A 24,038-nucleotide genomic window follows, 5' to 3' on the forward strand; every position below is an offset into this window, starting at 1 on the left:
CCTTTCACAGATCCAAGGTCCAAAGTGATTGGGGGATGAATGATCGTTATTACGATCATTCGTGCCCCATTTACCTTGCATACTTGGCTGGGGTTTTTTTGGACAATTTTTGGTGATCACCTGACAAATATGTGTTTTCTCATGTATCAGGTGATTGGCAGTACATCGAGTAAGGACAATTATTAGGAATGAACGTTTGTTCCCGACAATTGCCCCGATCGTCTGCAAAAGGACTCAAGGTCAGTGGGGTCTGTAATTATTATCTGATTGCACAGATCTGGCATCGCTAATGTGAACACGGCCTTACAACGGGATGGATTTAACCCTATAACGGCAGCTGTACAAATATATGTGTATAGATGTAATGTTCCTTAGATGTCTGCTGTAGGGCTAAAAAAAAAAAAAAAAAAAAAAAAACTATATTTTTTTCCAAAGTTGACATTTATTTTTACATTATTTAGACATTAAAAAAAACTATACACATTGGGTTTTCGTAATTAGAGATGAGCGAATTTCAAATTTTGAAATTCGTTCACGCTTCGTTTATTGTTAAAAGCAGAATTGCGTTATGGATTCCGTTACCACGGACCATAGCGCAAGTCTATGACGGAATGCATAACGGAACGCCTTTAGAGGCATTCCGTTATTTATTCTGTCACAATAGAAGTCTATGGGCTGCAAAACGGATCCGTCCCGTTTCCGTTATCCGTCCCTGCCTCTAAAGGCATAGAATTGCGTCATGGTCCGTGGTAACAGATTCCATTAAGCAATTTACCTTTTACCAGTAAACGAAATTCGCTCATCTCTAGTTGTAATCGTACTGACAGTTTTGCCACAAACGGAACGCAGTAGGAACAAAACCCATAAAACGGTGGAGGAATTGCGTTTTTTTTTCCAATTCCACTCCTTTTGGATTTTTTTTTTACCGCTTCCCACTACATTGTATGCCATAATTAATGGTGGAATTAGAAGGTAGAACTTGTCCAGCAAAAAAATAAGCCCTCATACAGCTATGCGAAAGGAAATATAAAAAAAGTTATGGCTCAAGGAAGATAGGGAAGAAAAATTAGAACGCAAAAATGAAAAAAACCTCTGGTATCTTAAGGGTTAAAACATAGGCGCCATAGTCCTTAGCAGTTTAGCTTATAACTTTAAAATGAGGCTTCACCAAAATGGCTGCTACACTGAAGACAGAACTTAGCAGAGGATCACCTACAGGAGTAACGCTCTAGAGGCGGTGTTTACAGTGACAGGACAGGGACGACCATGTACTAACCCTGGGTTAGAAATCGGTAGTAGACCAGAGACAGGACGACTTGGTGAAGTGAGAGCCGAGGGAAAGGCTGTTTTCGTCCCCGGTGTTCAGGTCACCCTGTGTTCGCTCCTGGTTCAAACATGTGAGCGCTGTGTGCCACTAGTACTGTGGCCGCGGGCTGAAACATGGAGCGGAGGGACTACTTCACCTCTCTGCTGGTGAGTACTGCCCAGCCTGACAGGAGGTTGTACAGGTTACCTACCTGCCCGAAGTGTCTATCTGCGACCTACAGCACTTCAGCTCCTGTCATGCGCTTGGTGGGGGTGGTAGTCCCACAGCAGATCAGTGCTGCAGCCCATAGACAGGGAGCATATAATGGGGGGCACCATCCATGGGGCTGAAGTGACTGCAGCATTTTGGCAGATACTTTATGACCTCTGTCCATCCACTAAGGCTGGCACAGGGGGCATTGGTGTGACTGAGGCTGGTGTGATGGGTATTGGCATGATGCTCGTGCAGTGGGTATTGGTGTGACTTTGGGGCTGGCACGATGAGCCTTGGCGTGAGGGTGGCACGATGAGCCTTGGTGTGAGGGTGGCACAATGAGCCTTGGCGTGAAGCATGCAGAAAAAACATTGGCATGAGAGTGGTGTGATGTGCATTGAACACTGTCATGATGAGCCTTGGCGTAAGGCACGCACGATGGCCATTGGCATGAGTGTAGGTGTGACTGAGGCTGGCATAACTAGCTTTGGCATGAATCTAGTGCAGTGAGCGTTGGCGTTTTAATAGGGTGAGGCTGGCCTAATGACACTTGGCATTTGGCTGGCACAATGGGCTTTGCCTTCACGTCTGGAGCCTTTACTTGTACTGTATACATGAGGCCTAGAGGGCAGCAGTGATGGACAGTTCGTTGGGAAAAATAATTCTTTGTAAAAATTCACAAATCCTTGTGCCCCGCGGCCACTAGAAGCGACCCGACCTGTTACACCCGCTCATTGTCTTCATTCTTGTGAAACTACAACTCCCAGCATGCACACTCTCTGCCATTCTCAGAATGCTGGGAGTTGTAATTTCACAACATTTGGAATGCTCGAGGTTGCTGACCCCTGATCTGGATGCCTCTTCCCTATAACTAAGTGTTTTTAATTATTTTTAATCAGTTTTATATATAATTTTTTTGTATTAACCTTTTCTACCCTGTTTTTTTATTTTATTTTATTTTTTTGCGCTCCCTGCCTTCCCAGAGCCATAACTTTTATTATTTGTCTGTTCACTTAGCCCATATGAGGGCTTGTTTTTTGCCGAACAAGTTGTACTTTCCAACGCCACCATTTAATATTGCATATGATGTAGTGGGGAGCGGGAAAAAAATTCCAAATGGGGTGAAATTGCAAAAAAAAAAAGCATTTCCACCAGTTTTACAGTTTTTTTTATTTACGACGTTCGATGTGCGATAAAACTGATCAGTTACTTGTATTCTACAGATCAGTACGAATCCGGCGATACCTTATATGTATAGTTTTTCTTGCGTTTTTATAGTGATAAAAGAATTTTAAAAAGTTGAGAAAAAAACGGTTTTATTTTATTCGTCGCCATATTTTGACCCCTATAACTTTTTTGTAATTATGTGTACGGAGCTGTATGGGGGCTCATTTTTTGTGGGGCAATCTGAACTTTTCATTGATACCATTCTGGGGTGTGTATGACTTTTTGATCACTTTTTTTTTTTTTTTTTTTTTGCAGAAAATGTAGTGACCAAAATCGGCAAATCGGCCATTTTGACGCTTTTTTTTTCCCTGTGCTTTTTGCTGTACGGGGAATATATTTTTATACTATGGGCAGTTTTGCACATAGCGACACCCATGATGTGTATTTTGTATTTTTTCAGTTCTTTTTTTTTATTTTTGGAAAAGGGGGGTGATTTTATTTTTTTTATTTTTTTTTAACTTTATTTTATTTTATTTTTTTACACTTTTTGTATAGTTACCATAGGGAACTATAAAAGAGTCTATGAGAAAATTGCTAGTTTCCTATGGAGCCCTATTACAGGCAAGGGCTCCATAGGAAATATTATGCAGCAGCCTCCTGTCATTCACAAAGACGGGGTCTGCTTCATACACACTCCGGCTCCTATGATCGCCGCACGGGGGAGCCGAAGCATCGCCAGAAGCGCACGCTTCCGGTGTTTCACGTGCATTACTGCCGGTAGCGGACATTAGCCGCGGGTGTCTGCTATAAGAAACAGCAGGCCACCTGCGGCTATGGCAGGAGCGGGCGCCATCTTTATAGACCCGGCCATCGCCGTATTATTACGGTGCTTGTCGGGAAAGGGTTAATGATCTATAGGTTACTGTTCTGGACTGCTTTGTCACACTGTAACAAGTGTATATGATGCAACACCAACCACAAGGGCCCTGCGGATTAAGCAACTTATATCATAAGTGCGCACCTACGTTTATTCTGGAGAATTGCCGTATAGAGAAATGATAACCCTTTGATTGACTGTTTAGCTGCTAATTGCTCATGGATTATTTACAAAGATAGATGTATATAACATTGCTTTTATTTATTTTTGTTTTATGGAAACAATATCATCTTTGAATAAACATTTTGTATTTATTTATAAATATCTATTTCCTCTGCAAAATTGCGGCTGAGAGTGCCAGCTGTGTACAGTATAGATCCCCCCCCCCCCCACCCCTTTTTTTTCTTCTTCTTCTGACATTGGGCAGTCAGCCAGTTGGATCGCCCTCATATCCATCGTGAGACACTGACTTTCGTGTTTGTTATTAAAGGGAACCTGTCACCACATAATGTAATGCAATCTGCAGGAGGAGCTGAGCCGACTGATATATAGTTTTGTGGGAAAAGATTCAGTAAAACTTGTAATTTATTTATTTATATCTCAGTTTTTTCTGACTTAAGCTGTACGCAGGGGTAGGTATTGTCAGTTATTAATAGCATTCCCTGTGTAAGCGTGTATACAGAGATAGCTGTCAGTCACTTGAGTTGTACACAATCTGCTGCTCTGTCGTCCCATGTAAAGGGACCTTATGTGTTTACAGAGATACAGATCACACCTCCCCCGTGAGCAATGGTCTGAAATATCAGAGATATAAATTGCAAGTTTTACGGAATGTGATATATATCTGCTAATAGACCGCGCCATTCTTTGTGTTTTCATGCCCCCATGAGACCTATAGCTATTACGTTTTGCACTGGTAATAGTTGGAGGGGCTTTCCGTCACCCGATAGAATTATGATTTTATTATTTTGTTTATGTAGGAAAAGTCTTTCTAATTATTATTATTATTATTATTATTATTATTATTATTTATACTCAGGACTTACACATTGGAAAAAAAAAATCAGATTTGATAATAAAAATCGTTCTTTTTTTGCACCAGAATAAGGGGGTGTGACTTACGACACTTCATTATCTGTTTGTATGTCTCTTGATCCGGTAGCCATTCTCACAGTTCCTTTTCTTTGTCTTGCAGGCCGGAGGGACGGCGGGTATGTGTGTCGACCTTATTTTATTCCCGCTCGACACCATTAAAACCAGACTTCAAAGCCCTCAGGGATTCTCCAAATCTGGTGGTTTCCGCGGCATCTACGCCGGCGTTCCTTCCACGGCCATTGGATCATTTCCTAATGGTAAGATTTCCATTCTTAGATTCGGAGCAGGTCCTACTGAACATACAAAAAAGTGAATCTGTCACCAGCGACCTCCCTATCAAACTGTTTGCATTGGCACGTGATTAAAATGCTGTTGTTCTTTTGTTGAGCTGAGGCTCCGTTCCCAAATTATTATTCATTATATATATTTTTTTTATATAAATTAGATATTTGATGCAATGAGGACGGCACTATTGCTGTTGTTGCACCCAAGGTTACACCTTTATGTGGGCAGCCCCTCCTTCGCTGCTTTGACACTGTCTGGCCCTGTCAACCAAAGCAGCGAGGTATGGGCTCGTCACAGAATGGAGTGAAGCTTGGAGGCAACAAGAGCAATGTTGACGCCCTCATTGCACCAAATGCCTAATTTGCATATGAAGAAAAAGGATTTATAATTCTGGAATGAAAAGGAAAAAATAACTGTTTTAATTAGGTGAACCACAGCAAAGTTTCTATGTAAACAGATGGACAGGGAAGTCGCTGGTGACAGGGAGCCTGTTTAAAGTTTTCCTGAAGGCCTTCCCATCAATATCAGATCGGTGGGATCCAACCTTCTGCAACCCCACTGATCGCCGGGCTGAAGGGGCAGCAGTTCTCCGATGCTTGTGGTGCCCCCTTCATAGTTTACTAAATACAGCGCCACTCGTTTCACAGTGGCTGTGCATGGTATTACAGCTCACTCGAGCCGCATTATCGGAATCCAGCCAATATCATGTACAGCACTGTGTGTGGTAAGAAATGAGGGGATTGCAGCATTTGACAGATTTCCATGGCCTCTTCAGTCAGATGATTGGTGGGGATGATGGGAGTTGGACCCTCACAATCGAAGTTACCAACTTCGAAGTTCTGGAAGACACCTTTCATAATGGATTACATGTATTTTAAGGTCTGTACATCTGTCCTGCTGTGCGGGCAGCAGGACAGATGTAACTGAAGAATTCTTGATTTTGCTTTGTATCTTCTGTGATGATTACATCTGAATATTTAGCTTTTTAGAAACGTCTCACTTTTCTTTGCTTTTCTGTTTAGCTGCTGCTTTTTTCGTGACTTATGAGACTGTGAAATGTGTGCTTCACTCCGGCTCCTCTCCTTACCTCACACCATTAGCGCATATGGCAGCCGCCTCTATCGGGGAAGTGGTATGTCTGGATTTATGTTTCATAAGCCCCCTTTACGTGAATAGATAATCGTTTAAAAATTGTAAAATTGCGCAAAAGTGATCATTTATCAAGCACTGAATGATTGAACAACAACCAATGATCATCGAGTTTGTCGTTCTCTCGCTTGCTCATGTAGACGCCTAAATCATTGCTCGTCATCCAGAATCCCACAAGTGTTGAAAAGTTATCGTTTACCGCAGGGATGCCCAATCTACGGCCCCTCCAGCTGTTGCAAAACTACAACTCCCAGCATTCCTGAACAGCCTTCAGCAATCGGGGGCATGTTGGGAGTTGTAGTTTTGCAACAGCTGGAGGGCCGCAGGTTGGACATTCCTGGTTTACAGCACAGATTATCCCACAGTGGGTGCAGAATCGTTACACCACTCATGTCATGTCAATAGGGTTTTACAAGTGTGTTTTTTTATTTTTTTTGGATGACCTATCCTCTGGATAGGTCATCGATATCTAATCAATTGTTTGAGAAGGCAGCGGTACTCGCAGTAGCGCTGCAGCCTTCTGTCAGCTCACCAAGCACAGCGCCGTACATTGTATAGTGGCGGTGTTTGGTATCACAGCTCAGCTCCATTCACTTTTATGAGACTGAGCTGCGCCTAGGCCACGTGACTGATGAACGTGACGTCACTGGCCTAGGAAAAGCTGTGAGAAGGCCATGGCGCTACCGTATTGCCAGTACCCTCATAAACAGCTGATCGGCAGGGGTCCCGGGTGTCGGACCCTTTCCAATCAGATCATTAGTAAAAAAATTGGAAAACCGGAAACAAGTGTGTAGACCACAAAAGGGTGTGGATTCTAAATTTGTTTGCTCCTTCAAGTGTTCTCCTATTGGTTTAAACTGAAGTGGGAGGAAACACTTCAAGCCACTTTTCGGACCAAATCCTCTTCCTTCATTTTTGCAAATTTTTTTATTTATTCCATCAAGCTCCATGTCTATTACGACATGTCATTTTGGAAATGTGGTCTCAACTGAAGATAAAATGAAGAATGCATACAGGAGTGAAGGGGGTCTTTGGTGGTAAAGAGGGTAGAACCAAGGGTCTTTACACCTTTTTAATACACCCAACACAATCCCTAACACCACCCGCACAGTGAATTATCTGTTAGTGAGAATGCAACACTTTGCTTGACAAACAATCTCTTACACAATCACACTCACAAATTTTTACACGATACTCAACTCTGCACATATATAGGGTTAAAGTTTGAACGTTAACAACAAGTTCGTCAATCAATCAAATCAATTATCTGAGTGTGCAAATGTGGAGAATGAAAAAAAAAATGTAAAGGTTATAGTACGTATAGCAATATAACAAAATAATAGCAAAGACAGGTGCACTCTGCGGTCTTACTAAACACTCAAACTGATTTTAAAATTGAGAGATTAGCCAACATGTCCTACGGTGTAGGACCTGTCTGAGCCCAAGCACCGCGCCAAGGTTTCTCAAGTAGCTCGGGACCTAACACTCACCTACCTGAGCCGTATGGGCAATACCAGGGGCCAGGGGGCAAATTACAGGAGCATGAGGCCGACTCACAAACAGCTCACCAGTTACCTCCAGCATGTAACCATGCCAGCAATGGGAGGAGGGAGGAGTCTGCGAGTTCCACTCAAGACTGGCTGATAAGGCCCAGGCCTCGCAGGTGCACCTAAATGTGGCCTGTAGATGAAAAACAGGCATATTTAAATTGGAGTTTATACACCTACAGACATCTCTAGAAATACAAACTGTATACCTTTTGACATGAGAAAATAATGACTTTTACATATGTTATTGGTTACATTGAATATAACGTTTTGGGTTACAGTCTTGATTGCCTCGTTCATTCTTACAACCTACTCCTCGTTTCAGACCTTTCTCACATGGACATGTCCCTGCCAGTAATACATGCTGGATCTGTGTGTCCAGGAGTGTGCCCTCCTTGAATCTTCTCCTGCCTCTACACATTTCCAAACCCGCGCCTGCCGTGTAGAACCTCCTCCCCCTCCCTGCTACCATCTCTGAGAGAGGGAGGGGGAAGATCAGAGAGAGCCGCCAGGAGCAGTGCTCTGATGTATTTTATGTCCTTTTTAGCAACTAGGTGAAGGATTTACACTGACTCTACAGAAGCAAAATGGTAGAAAAGTATTCATGGAGACTGTACAGGAACCCGATTAATTTTGGTTTTAGGAAGGTGTAAAGGTGTCCACAACCTTTAACAATAAACATGGCAAAACAAAATGATAAGAAACGAACTTGAATTCTGTGGCGAAAGGAAAGGTGATGGTAAAGGGAGAATTGGAGGATCCAGAGATTACATGTGTAGTGCAGGTTCACTTTTTGTATAGGACCACTAGGGATGTAAATGATGTGGATTTGCATTTGGCAAATGCACAGTGTTTTACAGCACTAGCAAACTTGCTGAAATTTTATGAAAATCTGCAGCATAAGGGCCCATGCACACGAACATTGTTGTTTTGTGGTCCGCAAATTACAGATCTGCAAGACATGGATACCAGCCATATGCGTTCCACATTTTGCAGAACAGAAACGCCGGCCCATAATTGAACAGTCTATCTTTGTCCGTAATGTGGACAATAATAGGACACTTACGCCCATGACAGCACCCTTGAGAGACCGCCTCCATCCAGGACAGGAAACGAGAACTTCCGTGGAGAGCTTTTAAGGAGGGGCTCTGCCTCTATAGCACCAGTTCCTGTTTCCTGTTCTATGGGATAGGATATGCTGTGGAGAGCTGCGTATAGGCTGCAGGAGCCCCTGGTTTCATTATCCATATGGTGGTTACCTGGTGCGGCATAAGTCTCCACTAGGAGCCGGTAGCAGAGTCTGGGGCCATCCATCTAGGTCCAGAACTTATGTCGATCCTCCTTGCAGTGTTGAGGAGGTCCGGGACAGTGTTCTCTCTCCTACCCTGCCTGCTCGTGCTTCTCTCTGGGCGAGGGGACGGGCCGAGAGTCTCCTGGCGTGGCTGTGCACGCGTACTGGAAGTCGTATGATGTGGCTTCCAGTATTTGGAATGCATGTGGTTCTGGGTGGAACCCGTTCCGGAACTGGAGGGGTGATTGCTCCTTCCAGCTTGGCTGCATGGGAGCGCCGGCAGGAACCTGGCTTAGGGTAATTAAACCCTGAATCTTGAACAGCATGCTGCCAGCCTGGAGGTGTGTGTACCTAATGGAAACTTACCTCTTCTTGTATGGAAGAGGAGGGTAGTCAGCGCGCTGATGCCCAGGAGGGTCATGATGGCAGACCGGTATTCCTGGTGGGGTAAGGGGGTTCAATCCCCACTTTTTGTCTTCATTCTGATAATGATTATCCTTTTATTTTAGAATACCAAAAAAGGGTCCCTGGGAAGGTCACAGCTAAATCTAGGGAAGAGAGTGTGCAGTGTGCAAGAAAAAGCTCGCTCCATCCTGGTCAGAATTGTTGTGTCAGCATTGTGTTAACAAGGTGGTTGAGGAAGAATCGCCGTCCCTGCTTCAGAGTATGAAGAACATTGTCAAATCTGAAGTTTCTGATTCAATTAAAGTGTTTTAGAAATGCCTCCCTTCCACGGCTATGGACAAGCGGGGTCACTCTATGATTATGATTCTGAACCTTCTGATGAGAATGAGCAAGGAGAAATCCTAGATAATTCAAGCTCTTCATCTATCGAAGTATCCATGGGTAGACCATTATTCTCCCTGTGGAGGAGATTCCCTGCTCAGAGCTATTTGAGGCACTATGAAAATGGATGAGGCTAAAGAGCAAAAGTCCTTTCAAGACATAATGTTTGGGCACCTGGGACATAAAAAGTATAGAGTTTTCCCATTAAATGAAAATGTTAAATATTTAATTCAGAGGGAAAGTAAGAAACCCGCTAAGATTTTTTTTTTTTACTCCTAGAAGTGTTAAGAGTAAATATCCTTTGATGAGGGCGAATCATCCTGTTGGGATAGTCCACCTAAATTGGATGCCCTTGTAGCAAAGTTTTCCAAAAGGACAGCTTTTCCGTTTGAAGATCTAGGTACAAAGATCCAATGCAAATACGGGCAGAGGTCTACCTTAAAGTATGGGAAGCTTCTACCCAGGCTGTTAAGCGGGATGTAGCTACTACCTCTACAGCCAGATCTTTAAAGTTATGGTTGCAGGAGTTGGAGTCCCATGTTCAAAATAAAACGTCCAGAGAACAGTTACTGGCAGTTTTCCCAACAATATTTAAGGCAGTAGATTTCTGCTAGGAGGGCTATTTGGCTTAAAGGTTGGTCTGGCGATACGGGTTCTAAAAACAAGCTTTGTTCTATCCCGTGTCGGGGGGGGGGGGGGATTTTCTCTTTGGGTTAGTCCTGGATGACCTCTTAGAGAAGGCCTCAGATAGCAAAATAGGTTTTCCTGTTTCCAAACCCCCCCCCCCCCCCCCCCAAAAAAAAACTGCCGTTTTTTGTAGAAACAGGAAAGATTTCAACAGAACAAGTAAAAGACAAAGAAACTGAGGGGAAAATGGAGGTAAAAAAAGACACGTTCCTCTTTAACTCCCTGTCTGCTTCAGGGCCTAAGTCAGCAATGACTGTTACTATCCTGTGGGGGAGAGAAGATTCTCTCTCTTATCAGGCTGGGGAGGAAATTTCTGCAAGCCGTTGGATAAATGGGATTTTAAGAGAAGTTTTTCGCTAGAGTCCCCCACCCACCGGAAAGATTGAAAAATCACAGATTTGACCATAAATTCAGTTTAAAAAAAAACATAAAAGAAACCCCATAATAAATAAAGTAAATAAAAATTTCCCTATTAAGGAAGGGATTTTTACTAGTCTCTGTTTCTAGTGCCCAAACCAAACGGGTCCTTCCCGATGATCATAAACTTAGAGACTCAAATACAAAAAATTCTGCAATAAAACATCTCTTCATGGGCTGTGTAGTGGCTACTATAGACATAAAGGATGCTTACTACCACGTCCCAATACATGTCATTTTTCAAAAGTATCTCGGAGTAGCAGTGTCTATAGAAGGTCAGATTACTCATCTGCAATACCGAGCCCTACCATTTGGAATCTCCCAAGCTTCCAGACTATTCACAATATTGATGGCGGAAGTAATGGCTCAGATAAAAGAAAAGGGCATTTTAATTGTTCCCTATTTTGACGACCTTTTGGCGATAGCAGAATCCATAGGTCTTCTGTCTTCCCGTCTTTTAGAAGTGGTAGGAATTCTAGAAAATGTGGGTTGCTAGATAAATAAATAAAAATAAAATTGGTCCTACTGGTCATTGGTGTGTCTTCTTGGGATTAATCCTCGACTCTGTAAAACAGCAGTGTGTACTCCCTCAGGACAAAGCCTCTTACCTGAAGAATAGATAGTCTTGTTGCTTCAAGGAATTGGACTATCATGAAGGGAATGTCCATCTTAGGCAGAATGACCATGGCAATGGATCATGTGATGGACCATGTGATGAGCGCAGTGACATCACCACAGGTCCTTTTCCTCTTGGGCATCAAAGAAGAAGACAGAAGAGAAGCCGGGCTGCGCGAACAAGTGGATGAGATGAGTTATTTTACTAAGCATTCTGTATTAAGAATGCTATTATTTTCCCTTATAATAATAAAATCTACAGAATACCTAACCCAAACCCGCACTTCTGTGAAGAAGTTCGGGTTTGGCTACCAAACATGCCGATTTTTCTCATGCACGTGCAAAACGCATTAAAATGTTTTGCACTTGCGTTGAAAAATAGTGCATTTTCCCGCGAGGGCAGAGACCCTCCTTAAAAGCTCTCCACAGAAGTTCCTGTTTCCTGTCCTGGATGGAGGTGGTCTCTCAAGGGTGCTGTCATGGGCTCATGGAAAAACAATTACCAGTAAGTGTAATCCAGAATTTTTTTGCAGAACGGACATACAGACACGGAATGCACACAAAGTCAATTCCGTCATTCTCTGCGGCCCCATTGAAGTGAATGGTTCCGCATACGGGCCTCAATAAAAACGGAACTGACAAAAAATAAGGTTGTGTGCATGAGCCCCAACTGCATCAAAATCCACAGTGGAAATTCCACCCCATGTAAAGCAATAACAGTGTCAGCAGCAGGATTGCAGCTTGGTGACTGTTTCCACTTTGACTAACAGTGATTCATCCAAGGCGTAAAATACAAAAGGTGACGCAATGGAGAGTCAAAATTTACATTTTTAACCCCGGAACCCTTTGAGGATCATAAATTGAATGAAAAGTGATCAATAAGTCCAAATGGTATCGATAAAAAATACAGTTCACCCCCGGAAAAAATGAGCCCTCACTCAGCTCTGTAGATGTAAGTATAAAAAAAATCATAATATGGAGATGCAAAGAAAAATAAAATAAAAATTCAAAGTAATATTTTAAAGTATTAAACACAATGAAAAACTGTATAAATGTGGTATTCTTGAAATCGTACTCATCCCAAGAAAGGAGGAAGACCTTATTTTTTTTCTTTGAGCCCGAACCCCTGTGTATAGCCGCAATTGGGGAGCATTTGTATAGTTATAGAGCCATTTTGCCAATACCTGGTTAAAATCTGAGACCATCAGAGTACATAAGGACGCGCTTTGTGATGTGATTCTACATTCGAGCGCCTGTGCTGAGAATAGAAATCATTAGACTAAGCAGCTTGTTGAATCCAGTAAATAAATGTGTCATAGATATGATGCCCGGAATTGGAGAGTGAAATTGCTGTGGAGCGCTGGTGTCCCGGAGCGGAGATATCGCTGACGGGATTTATATTCCGTTTGTCTTTCTAATATTGTACAGGAAAGTAGCTGTCCCGTCTAGAAGGGATATCAATACATTTGTATTATAGAGAAATACGATTCTCTATCTCCTCCCGTCCGCAGAAATGTATTTACAGCCTGTATTCCGGTTGGTCCTGAGAATTGTTATTTTCATGGAGAATTTACCTCTCGTCGCTCTGTATTATTGTATGATGGGAGGACGTGGCAATCAGACGGCAGATATAAAGTGAAAACCCGTTCCGCAAATTATTATTGCAATGAGGCGGTGAGAAATGTCAGGTTCTCGGGACTGGTCTGTATTACATGTCTGCACGGAGTCCAACATAATGGGAGTTATTCTTCACAGCGGCTTTCCAATCTGACCCATAGAGGCGGCATGTCCATAGTGTCCACATGTCCTAATAGAGTGTATGAGTGAGCGCTGGGCAGCAGTGAATGTGTGATTGATATATATCTACTCTTATAGCCTGGTCACCAGTGCTAGACTGGCTGTATCAACAATATGGAAGCAGTGCGTTACGATCATACCTATCAACATTTCAGAAGGGAAATCTAACAGAATTATTTCCTAATGTCGTGCCTGTTTTTATATAGGACAAGCCCACGTCTATAGCATTTTACTCACAAATAGTACATAGGATGATCATCAGCACTCCCCAAAATGAATACAGGCCACACACCAGAACCCCTTTATACTGACCACAGCCCATTATACAGATACAGACAAGTTTACAAATTTAAACCAGTATTACAGGTGTCAGACCAGACCCATTCCTGTTTACATAACCAGGGCCAGACCCCAATTTACAGGGTGAGTCAAAACTCTTAGGACACCCTTTTATTTCAGAAAGGAAAGAGGAAATGAAATATCTGAATACCCCAGCAAGTAATGGGTGAGGGGGCCTATCTTTTAGCCTATGTCCAGAACATGGCCGCCGTCATGAAAACCGCCATATTGGATCAAGGGCAAATTTTTCCAGTGGGGAAGGGGTCGTGTAGCATATCAAAGAAAACCAGAATTTTCTCAGAAACCAATTGCCACAATCAGATTTGCAGTATCTCTTGCAATTCAAAAGTTATCAACACAAACATTTCAAAACATTTGAGCCTTCAGCTTTGTGTTCAGCACCAGGGACAACACATTGAACACATCAGATAGCTGTGCATCATAGGGGACGTTCCCTGTTGTTGTTGTTGCAGCTTTTTGTGTTAATAACTTTTGAACCACAAGAGATAATTGCAAATCTGATTGCGGCAATTGGTTTGATATGCTACATGACCCCCCCGTTCCCTTTGGTCCAATATGGTGGCTTTCAAGATGGTGACCATCTTCCGGACATAGCCTAAAAGATAGGCCCCCTCATCCATTACTTGCTGGGGTATTCAGATATTTCATTAAACTTTTAGTTTCCGCAATAAAAGGTTGTCCTAAGACTTTTGACTCACCCTGTAGACCCCCTCCTGTTTACAGGCCCCAGGCTAGACCCCCTTCTGTTTACAGGCCCCAGGCTAGACCCCCTTCTGTTTACAGGCCCCAGGCTAGACCCCCTTCTGTTTACAGGCCCCAGGCTAGACCCCCTTCTGTTTACAGGCCCCAGGCTAGACCCCCTTCTGTTTACAGGCCCCAGGCTAGACCCCCTCCTGTTTACAGGCCTCAGACTAGACCCTTCCTTTTTACAGGCCTTAGACTAGACCCTTCCTGTTTACAAGTATCAGTCTAGACCCTCTCCTGTTTACGGACCCCAGACCAGACCCCTTTCTGGTTACGTTCTCCAGACTAGATCCCCCTACTCTTCTGTTTGTAGGCTCTTATTTAGACCCTCTCCTGTTTACAGACCTCAGACTAGACTCTCTTTCCTCCTGTTTACAGACTAGACCCACTCCTGTTTACAAGCCGCAATCTAGACCCCTTCCCGTTTACAGGCCCCAGACTAGACCCCTTCCTGTTTACATGCCCCAGGCTGGACCTGTTCTTGTTTACAGATCCAAGATTAGATCCCTTCTGTTTACTGACCCCAAACTCCTCAGATCCCAGGCCAGATGTCCTTTACAGACTTCTGACTTTCAGCTACTCACCACTCCCTGTCCCTGCCCTCCACCCTCCATTGCTGGCGCAGATATTATATATTATATGTGACTGTGCCTAGGAACAGATGGAACAGATTTCCTGGGAGATCTCTGCCCCTTTTCCGGGAGTCTCCCAAACATTTTGGTTGAGTTGGGACATATGGACACTATATTTCTGCCATCTAGTAATAAAATAAATAAATATATATATGGTATGACATCAGCTATGAGCTGCAAGTAGCACATCCATAACATTTCTTGACATTGCCTTGTATATTTTTCCAGGTAAAATAAACTCTTGGGGTCACCTCCTTCTCCCTCCGGTCAGGCCCTGATTAAAACCATTAATGATGAATCAATAGGACTTTAATTACAAAGCTGGCTCTTGTGCTTGCCGTTGTAGATACTGAAGAGGCAATGTGATAAGATTGTGATATGAAAGAACGAGGTAGATATTAACTTGCCGGCTGTGGAGAATCTCCGAGTCCCAGCCTCAATTATGCTACAGCCGCATTTCTTCACCGCCAGGAGAAAATAAATAACTGTAGAAAAAGGCTAAATGTGTTATTAGCTAAGAAGTGCCGCAGACCATATCTGTCATAGAGCGGAGGACACGGAGGCATGAAATTGCTCTTTTATAAGAAGACCCTCATGTGAGTGCGGAGGCGAATGCTTCATATTATAGTGTTACTGGGCAGCACGAGCAGTAAAACATCCCACTCAATGCAGTTTATACTGTTGTCTCCCCCAAAAAGCAAAAATATTAAATTCTTTTATTATCTACGTGTCGAACGACTTGTGGATATTGACTTGGGTTGGTGCTGTTTTCGTTCAAAGCAGAGATTAATTGTAGGTTGATGCATTCTTCTGCCACCTCTATTCAATGCAGTATTGTTTTTACAGGGGTTCTTTAGTCGGGGAATGTTTCTAAAAAAATAAAATAAAGTCCGAATTCTTTAAAAGGGAGTCTGTCAGCAGTTTTGACCATGCTAAACTGTTGACAGCACTAAGTAGGAGCTGTGGAGAGCAATGCAAATGTAACTTTTGTGGAGCTTTTATGATCAGGAGTAGTGTGAATATGACGTTTTATACTGCCAGGTTCTGATCCTGCAAGTGTCTCGGAGAAGGCGCTTCACTGTGAAGTGCCCTCTGCATTGACCCTGTAGACCCCCTTTTGCTGCTGTAACATACAGCCAGGAGACTACTGCAGCTGTCACTCAGCAGAGGGGAAGGGCTGCAAAGCGTTGTCTCACTTCAGCAACTGGCATTTATCATGTAGAGAAGGTTAATACAAGGCAATTACTAATGTATTGTGATTATCCATATTGTTCCCTTTGCTGGCTTGATTCATTTTTCCATCACATTATACAGTCACCTAAAGAATTATTAGGAACACCATACTAATACGGTGTTGGACCCCTTTTGCCTTCAGAACTGCCTTAATTCTACGTGGCATTGATTCAACAAGGTGCTGATAGCATTCTTTAGAAATGTTGGCCCATATTGATAGGATAGCCTCTTGCAGTTGATGGAGATTTGAGGGATGCACATCCAGGGCACGAAGCTCCCGTTCCACCACATCCCAAAGATGCTCTATTGGGTTGAGATCTGGTGACTGTGGGGGCCATTTTAGTACAGTGAACTCATTGTCATGTTCAAGAAACCAATTTGAAATGATTCGAGCTTTGTGACATGGTGCATTATCCTGCTGGAAGTAGCCACCAGAGGATGGGTACATGGTGGTCATGAAGGGATGGACATGGTCAGAAACAATGCTCAGGTAGCATTTGCATAGGCAGATAGCTGATAAAAGCGCTTTTTCTTTTGTTGATCTGAAGCTCCATTACAGAGTGATACTTTTTCCTGACTATCAAATTAGGCCTCTGGTGCAATGAGGGCATCACCGTTGCTCTTGTTGAACTCTGGCTCCCCACCTTTCTGTGGCCAGCGCCTGCTTAGCTGCTTTGCCACTGCCTGGCCCTGTCAATCAAAGCAGCGAGGGAGAGGCTGGCCACAGAAAAGAGTGGCGCTTGGGTGCAACAAGAGCAATGGTGACGCCCTCGTTGCTCCAAAGGCCTAATTTATGTATTAAGAAAAAGTACCATAACTGTGGAAACGGAGCCTCGGATCAACAAAACAAAAGCAGTGTTTAATCAGGTGAACCACAGCTATATGTGTCTATGCAAACAGCTGGATATAGAGGTCGCTGATGACAGATTACCCTTAAGCCCAAAATCCTGTGTTGGTTTATTTCAAAATATATCTTTATATTGGTTGGATCTCAGTTTCATGATACAAAGCTCCAAATACCGTTAGATCTCACAATGCTTAGTCTGACTACCAGCCTCGTTACAGCAGTCACAGTGTTAACTTAAGTCAGACTCCTCTTGCCTTTCTTACTTCCCTTACCACCCCTTTTGTTCTATTCCGATTCTGGCAGTCCTACAGAGAGTCCTTTCAGTCATATAAGTTCAGAATAAAATGTATAAAATTCTTGCTGCCTGCAGCTGCCACCAGGGGGAGCTTACTGCATACTTTTTATAGATTGAACGCCATAATAAAACAGTATGCAGCGAGCTGCAAAGCTCCCTCTAGTGGCGGACATTCAGATCTACTGCCAACGGATCTGTCATCAGCTGTAAGACGAACAAGTAACTTTCAAATAAAGAGAATGCAAGTATAGGTTATACCACAACCAGTATGGTTACCATTATAGCTTTCCAATCTTTGTAAGTGATCTCCAATGTGTGGCTCTCCATCTGTCAGGGCATGCTGGGAGTTGTAGTTTTACAACACCAGTTTGGAAATCTGTAATGGCCACTGATCTTTTCTGAGTTTTATTGAGTTGGGAAATACTTAAGTTTTCTTTCCAGGCCAGGCGGTTCCCTGCTAAAGGCCACTAAAATGGCGTCATTCCTGTCCTACAGAGATAAGCCGGGCAGATGCAGGTGTCCTGCATTATTTACAGGGGGCGAGCTGCAGTTCTTTGCATCCAGGTGGACAGCAATTGATCTGTAAAGCAATAAATTAGCATCTGTTAAGTAACTGCTCCGTCTTGTGACTTACACACACAGATCAATAGCTTTTCCTCTCTAAAGAGATGTCTGCTTTGTGCTAACAAGGAGTAACGTGAGCGCAGCAACGACAGGCCGGTGGCCCTCCGCGCTGCAGTACTACAGCATGCTGCAGCTACGAGACAGGTGAGGACCAGGAAAAGCATTTTTGCAGTAGGTTTACATAAAAAGTTTTCCACTGTTTTGGCTTCTTTTGGCTCCTTGACGCCTGGTAGATGGACCCGACACACGTTTGATCAAAAATGTGCGCAAAGAGCTTCTATTTTTTTATTTATAGTAGGTATAATACCACTTTAATTTAGAATGATCCCCAATTCTCAGTTCTATTGTTTGTATGTGAAATGTTGTGCAGCCATACTGTTATTAGCTTTCTGCATGCTCGCTTGATGGATATGCACCTGTGACCATGAATGTGCTAGTCTAAATTTTCTTGTAGTATATATTCTGCAGCTTTTGCGTATCACAGGCCGCAGAGTCCCATTCACAGTGAAACCTGTCAGATAGTTCGTCTCAAGGCTCTGTCTCCGGCCTCTCTTGTGTTCGATTAATTCATAAATCAGCTTAGAAGATAGTTCGGTAGAGGGAGCCTGTCAGAAAAGCTCTGTGACCTGATTTAGCTGCGAATGGCATTCTGCAGCTTGCTGTGTACAGTGATGCACAGAAGCTGCAGAAGTCAAATGGTATAAAAGTTTTAAAAGAACCCTATTGTAAAATGCTTTTTCAGCTGAAATACTTAAATCTTTGTAAAAAAAATAAAAATAAATGCCCCCATTGGTGTCCATAGCCTTCTGTTGTCACAGCTATGGCACAGAGTTCTGTCATCCTTCCAGTAGCCTTGCTCCAAAGCCGGGGGCTAGTTTCTACCTCCCACATGGCTGCGTAAATCGACCTGCAGTGCGGATTTAAAATCAGTATTATGCTGCAGATCTCCACCATGGATTTCACTTTTTGCAATGAACAGGGTAATATCCACAGCTATTCCATGGCAAAATATGCACGTAATACATGTGGTTTTTGACAGGGATCCGCAAAAGACCACTGCAGAATTTTTATGCTTTATTTTCTATCACATGAAGTATTCAGTGTTCAGATGACTACTGGATGTAGCCAGGGAATGTAATCGCCCTCCTCCTCAGTCCTTGTGATGTGATGGGAGAGCAGGCAGGAGTCTGTTGTAAGGACTGAACTTCGGACTCATTTTAGTGAGGCTGCAGACATTTGCATTAGCCCAGGAGCAGCTACTATATTTGTAGTTCACTCCGACCTTCTAATATGACTAATTGTCCTACTAGAAAATAATCCCACTGGACGCAAGGACCCGGCTACTGGTAGACTGCTCAGGGTGCAGAAACGGCAATGTTTTTACCGTAATTGGTAAATATCTGTGCGGAGACTCTATAGGAGAATATCCCCGAAATATAACGCCCTACAGATCACTATAAGAAGGCACATGGGACCCCATCCGCTGCCGTACAGCCTCCTTCAGATGGCGTGATGGAGGCATTCCAGAGACCGGTCACTCGCCTCATGAATATTACTAGTGGGTTGATAAACTTCTGTATCAATTGTCGAAGGTTATAATCTTGGGGAATCCACAACGACTATGGCACCTATTAAAGGGGTTCTCCACTTTGGACATTACCTATTTTTGTAGAAGAACCCTTTTGACCATAAGCTGATCACACAGTGTCCCGCAGCTGAGACCGGCAGTCGGAAATCAATGGATTGATTGTGCAATACAGGACAGAACAGGTCCCTCCAGAAAGGGGCAACCTAAAAATTTCTGAAAATGAAAAGCTTTGTTTATTGACCCCAGTTGAGCCCTCAAAATAGCCACAGGCACCATTTGTTAGCGATGAGCTTACTTTGAGTGTTATCACTCTGTCTATCCCCATTTGTTTGCTGTTGGCGTTACAAGTTAAAGGGGTTTTCCGAGATTCTGAGATTGATGACCTATCCGCGGAGGTCCAGCATCTGGGACCGCTGCTCATCCGCTATTTGAGGAGGCCACGGCACTCTGTTGAGCGCCACTGCTTCCTCGCAGCTTGCCAAGCAGAGCAACCTCCATGGGATAGTGGCTGTGTTCACTTACATGGGACTGAACTGCACCAAGGCCACTTGACCCATGAACTTGATGTCACTGGCCTGGGAAATGCGCCAAGACCTCAGCAAACAGCTGATCATCAGGGTGCCCACCGATCAGATACTGATGACCTATCCTGAGGATAGGCCATTGTTTGAAATGCTCGGACAACCCCTTTAACTTCTCTTTCTTTTTGAGTTGTACCTGTAGGTGGGCACCTGGGCTTGTGTCCGAGGGGACCTAAAGGCCACTCTGCTAATTGAGAAGACACCAGTGTTATAAATGTCACATAGTTGGTGGGGTCTGTGTTACAGTTTTTGGGTTGGACCAGTACCACTTATTAGTGCAGAGCTTACTTTTAAGAGGTCCTCCAGCTTTGGGAACTTTTTAGACATGGTTGCTGCGTTATGGAGACACATCAACGCTGAGGCCAGTTATTGGCTGCAGTGGCGCACGTGACCCCATCCGGATGTGTACAGATCTGGGGCCGGAAGCATCACGGAGAGGAGCATCCGCGCTGGAACCGAGCGGCGGGGAACGGGCGAGTGAATATCTTTCTTGACGTACAGCGCTGTACTGGCCATTTGTAAAAAGCTCTCTAAAGCTGGAATACCTCTTTAAGACTTTTGCTGCTCTTTCTTTTTCCAAGTTTACCGTGCCGATACCAGGCGGTGTAGTGGGAGCTGCAGGGAAGTGGAATTAATCCTGCGGCTGGAAATTGCTTGTAAATAAAGATGAATGGAGACAGATATCCACTGATCCTGCCAACAAATTCATCATACGATTAAAGCTTGAAATCTGCAAATTAGAAGCTGTCAGCCATCAACCTCCCACTCCAAGACCACGCGCCGTCAGCGGACATGGACACTGCAGGAAACGGCAGCTTTTCTAGTAAAAATAATGCTGGTTTAAGTGCAGAAGTTCTAGTAGGAGCAAGTAATGGAAAGACTGGAAAATATTACATGTAGTGAAAGTTATAATTCCACCTTCTTTGGATTTGATAGAGGTCCTTTCATAAACGTTTATACTACATGTGTGCATACAGTATATCGAAGCGCCTGTGGACTGCTGTATAGTCCCAACGTTTTTTTTTTTAAGTTACCCCTTTGAGGAGGCTAAAAAAATGTTGGGACTATACAGCAGTCCACGAGCGCTACCTGGTAGGTATATGCACACCTGTAATATATGGATTATTGTAAATTACATTACTGATACATTCATTACACTTTGTTCTTAGCACATGTTTTGCTCAAAATTTTTGAGCCCATCAACTACAGCAAGGTGACCTGATACAGATTGGTCCCTACACTAAACAGGCTTGCCTTATTCTTTGGCCTGTGCCAACAAAATGAATTCTTGTTTGTTAGGGGGGTGCTGACTAACCTTTTTTTGCATTGTACATTTGGGGCGGTGGCTGCCTCCATCTTGGTCGTGCACTCCTCCCCTGTGTCAAAGGAGGGTTTTGATTAAAACAGAATGGAGCAGGTTATTAGCTACCTAGAACATGTTGTAGACCTAGGCCCAAGGGAGGCGAGTCTGTTTAGTGTAGGGTCCCGTCTGTACAAGGTTTTCTTGTCGGGAAAGATGGGCTCACACAATTGAATCAAAATGTGCATGAAGATCCTCACATTGATAGATGTAGCAATGCACTTTAACCTGATAAGGAACATATGCCATACATGTACAGCATATGGTCCTGGGCTTTAAAGGGGTTATCCAGGAAATGATAATAATGACCTATCCTCAGTCTCAGAACACAGATATTGATAACCTATCCTGAGGATAGGTCATTAATATGATTTCCAAGATGACCTCTTTAAGCCCCCGCTATTGTAAAGGAGCCAGTGGGACCCCGAGGAGAAGGTTTATAACAGCCATTACCCAGTGCTCAGTGTGTGCTGTGCAGTGAATAGAGGCCATGGGAGAAGTACCGCTGACCAATATTGGACCTGGCGATCATGTGGCCACCGGTTGTCTCCAATCACAGAGAGCTGCTGGGTCTTCTCAAACCCCGAGAAGCTTTCCCAGTGACTAATGTCACCGCTCTGCTGCCTTGAACTGGATGCCCCAGCTGTATTGGAAAACTACAAAAAAACATTGTAAAGACCGAACGTTCCCCAAAGTTCTTTTATGACCTCATGGTGGACATACTATGTTTAAAAATTACCAAAATAGGTAAAACCTGTGGCAACACAAAGTGTCATTATGGCCAAACTATAATCCACGACTATACATATATCGAAGTGACCAAAACAAAGCAGGGAACCCATTCTCATAAATTTAGAAAATGTAAAAAATATATATAAATGTAAGAAAAAAAAAATATTTTTTTTATCCTTTCCTATTAATTATTAATTACCCCCAATAAAATTAAAAAAGAAAACAAAATTTTGAAAGCGATATTTCAAACTGCCCAGTATTTAACGAGAATTTTTTATTTTTTTTTATTTATTTTTTTAGCCCAAGAAATAAAATAAAAAGTTAGGGCTGTTAAAGCACTGGTGCGAAATCGCTCAAATGTGTCTGGTTGTTAAGGGGTTAAAATAATCCATACATTTAATATTTGTGCATATATTAGCGCTCACAGACGGTGGCTACAAATTTTGCGTCTCGCTTGCTGTTACATCGTTTGCGCCTGCACATTGATTTCGCTGGTGTTCACTAACTGATGAAAACTTGCTATTCCCGTAGAATAAAATGATGCATCCAAAAATACAGCCATAATGGATGAAATATCTAAAAGTATAATAAGTGTACGTGTTATGTACTAGCACATATCTCCATGCCAGTGTGTGATGGGGAATAAAGCTGGCTTTGTAAGCACTTTCACTCCTGGTAGCCACCACTAGATGGCAGCGTTCAATCATGAATGGATGGTGAATGTTTTTTCCTATTTACTATACAAATCCCCTTAGAAACAATAGTAGAATTAGATCGAATGACTTAAAGGGAACCTGTCACCATGTTCTGACATATAAAACCAAATGTACCTTAATGCTTGATTACCCTGATGGTCCCCAGCGATTGTTCCATAATTTTTCTCAGGACTAACCTGTCCTAGTTTATTGCCCTATAACGCTTTCCCGCCTTTCATGCTAATTATTATTTATTATTAAGGCGCCATTCATTCCATAGCGCTGTACATATGAGAAGAGGTATACATACATAATACAGATAATTGCACTGAACAAGACGAGTTACAGACTGGTACAGAAGGAGAGAGGGCCCTGCCCGTGATGGGCTTACAATCTACATGGTATGGGAGAAGGACACAGTAAGTGCGGGTGAAGTTGGTCGTGGCGGTATAGAGGCAGCAGTGTCACTGGTTGTAGGCTTGTCTGAAGAGGTGGGTTTTCAGGTTTCTTTTGAAGGATTCCACTGTAGGTGGACTAATTAACAGAAAAGAGTCATATCTTACATGCTTGACCAGAGAAGAGTCATATTTTCTCTGATTCAAGCTCCTCAGCTCTGCCTAAGAAACGCCGCTACAGATAAAATCTCGGATGAGCTTCCTTGCTTCGAGTCAAGGTAAGCAAGCCCCCTAACCGTCGCCTCTTTTGTTAGATTGACAGCCTGCAGTGTGGCCGGGATCGCATAAGTCTCGCGCATGCGCGGTGCACTCCTTGGTAAGGCGCGATCCTGTCTCCGGCTACCCGAGTCTGCCAAAATTTGCTGCTTCTACAAGGTGGCTCTCCGTTTCAGCTTATAGTTGGGCGGTGACGGGCGCTGGACTCTTCTCTATGTTGTTTGTATGCCCTATTAATTATGGCATGTGGGCTGAGTGGCGTTCCTGGGACAATCCCTTCCCACCCTGTGCAATAATAGTATATCACAATGAGTTGGTCGTTCTTCTGAATCTGATGGGCACAAAACGTGTGCTTCAAATGTCACTTGTGGGTATAAAGAGAAGAGGCTCCATCTGTAGGCCATCAGTGATTTGTGGGGCGGTTATGGTTTGCGTGAGCTGTGT

At 43.3% G+C, this 24,038-nt stretch overlaps 1 protein-coding gene across 1 annotated transcript in view; it reads left to right on the forward strand.

Moving 5' to 3' along the window:
* Nucleotides 1-1,317: 1,317 nt before the first annotated feature.
* SLC25A26 (solute carrier family 25 member 26) overlaps nucleotides 1,318-24,038 on the forward strand; it is a 125,883-nt gene continuing 103,162 nt past the window's right edge. Inside the window, exons 1-3 of the mRNA XM_044301243.1 lie at nucleotides 1,318-1,473; nucleotides 4,759-4,915; nucleotides 5,966-6,075. Coding sequence (XP_044157178.1) covers nucleotides 1,441-1,473; nucleotides 4,759-4,915; nucleotides 5,966-6,075 — 300 coding nt within the window. The 5' untranslated portion in view covers nucleotides 1,318-1,440. The remainder of the gene's footprint in view (nucleotides 1,474-4,758; nucleotides 4,916-5,965; nucleotides 6,076-24,038) is intronic.

This window comes from Bufo gargarizans, chromosome 7, assembly GCF_014858855.1.
Source record: "Bufo gargarizans isolate SCDJY-AF-19 chromosome 7, ASM1485885v1, whole genome shotgun sequence".
NCBI lineage: Eukaryota > Metazoa > Chordata > Amphibia > Anura > Bufonidae > Bufo > Bufo gargarizans.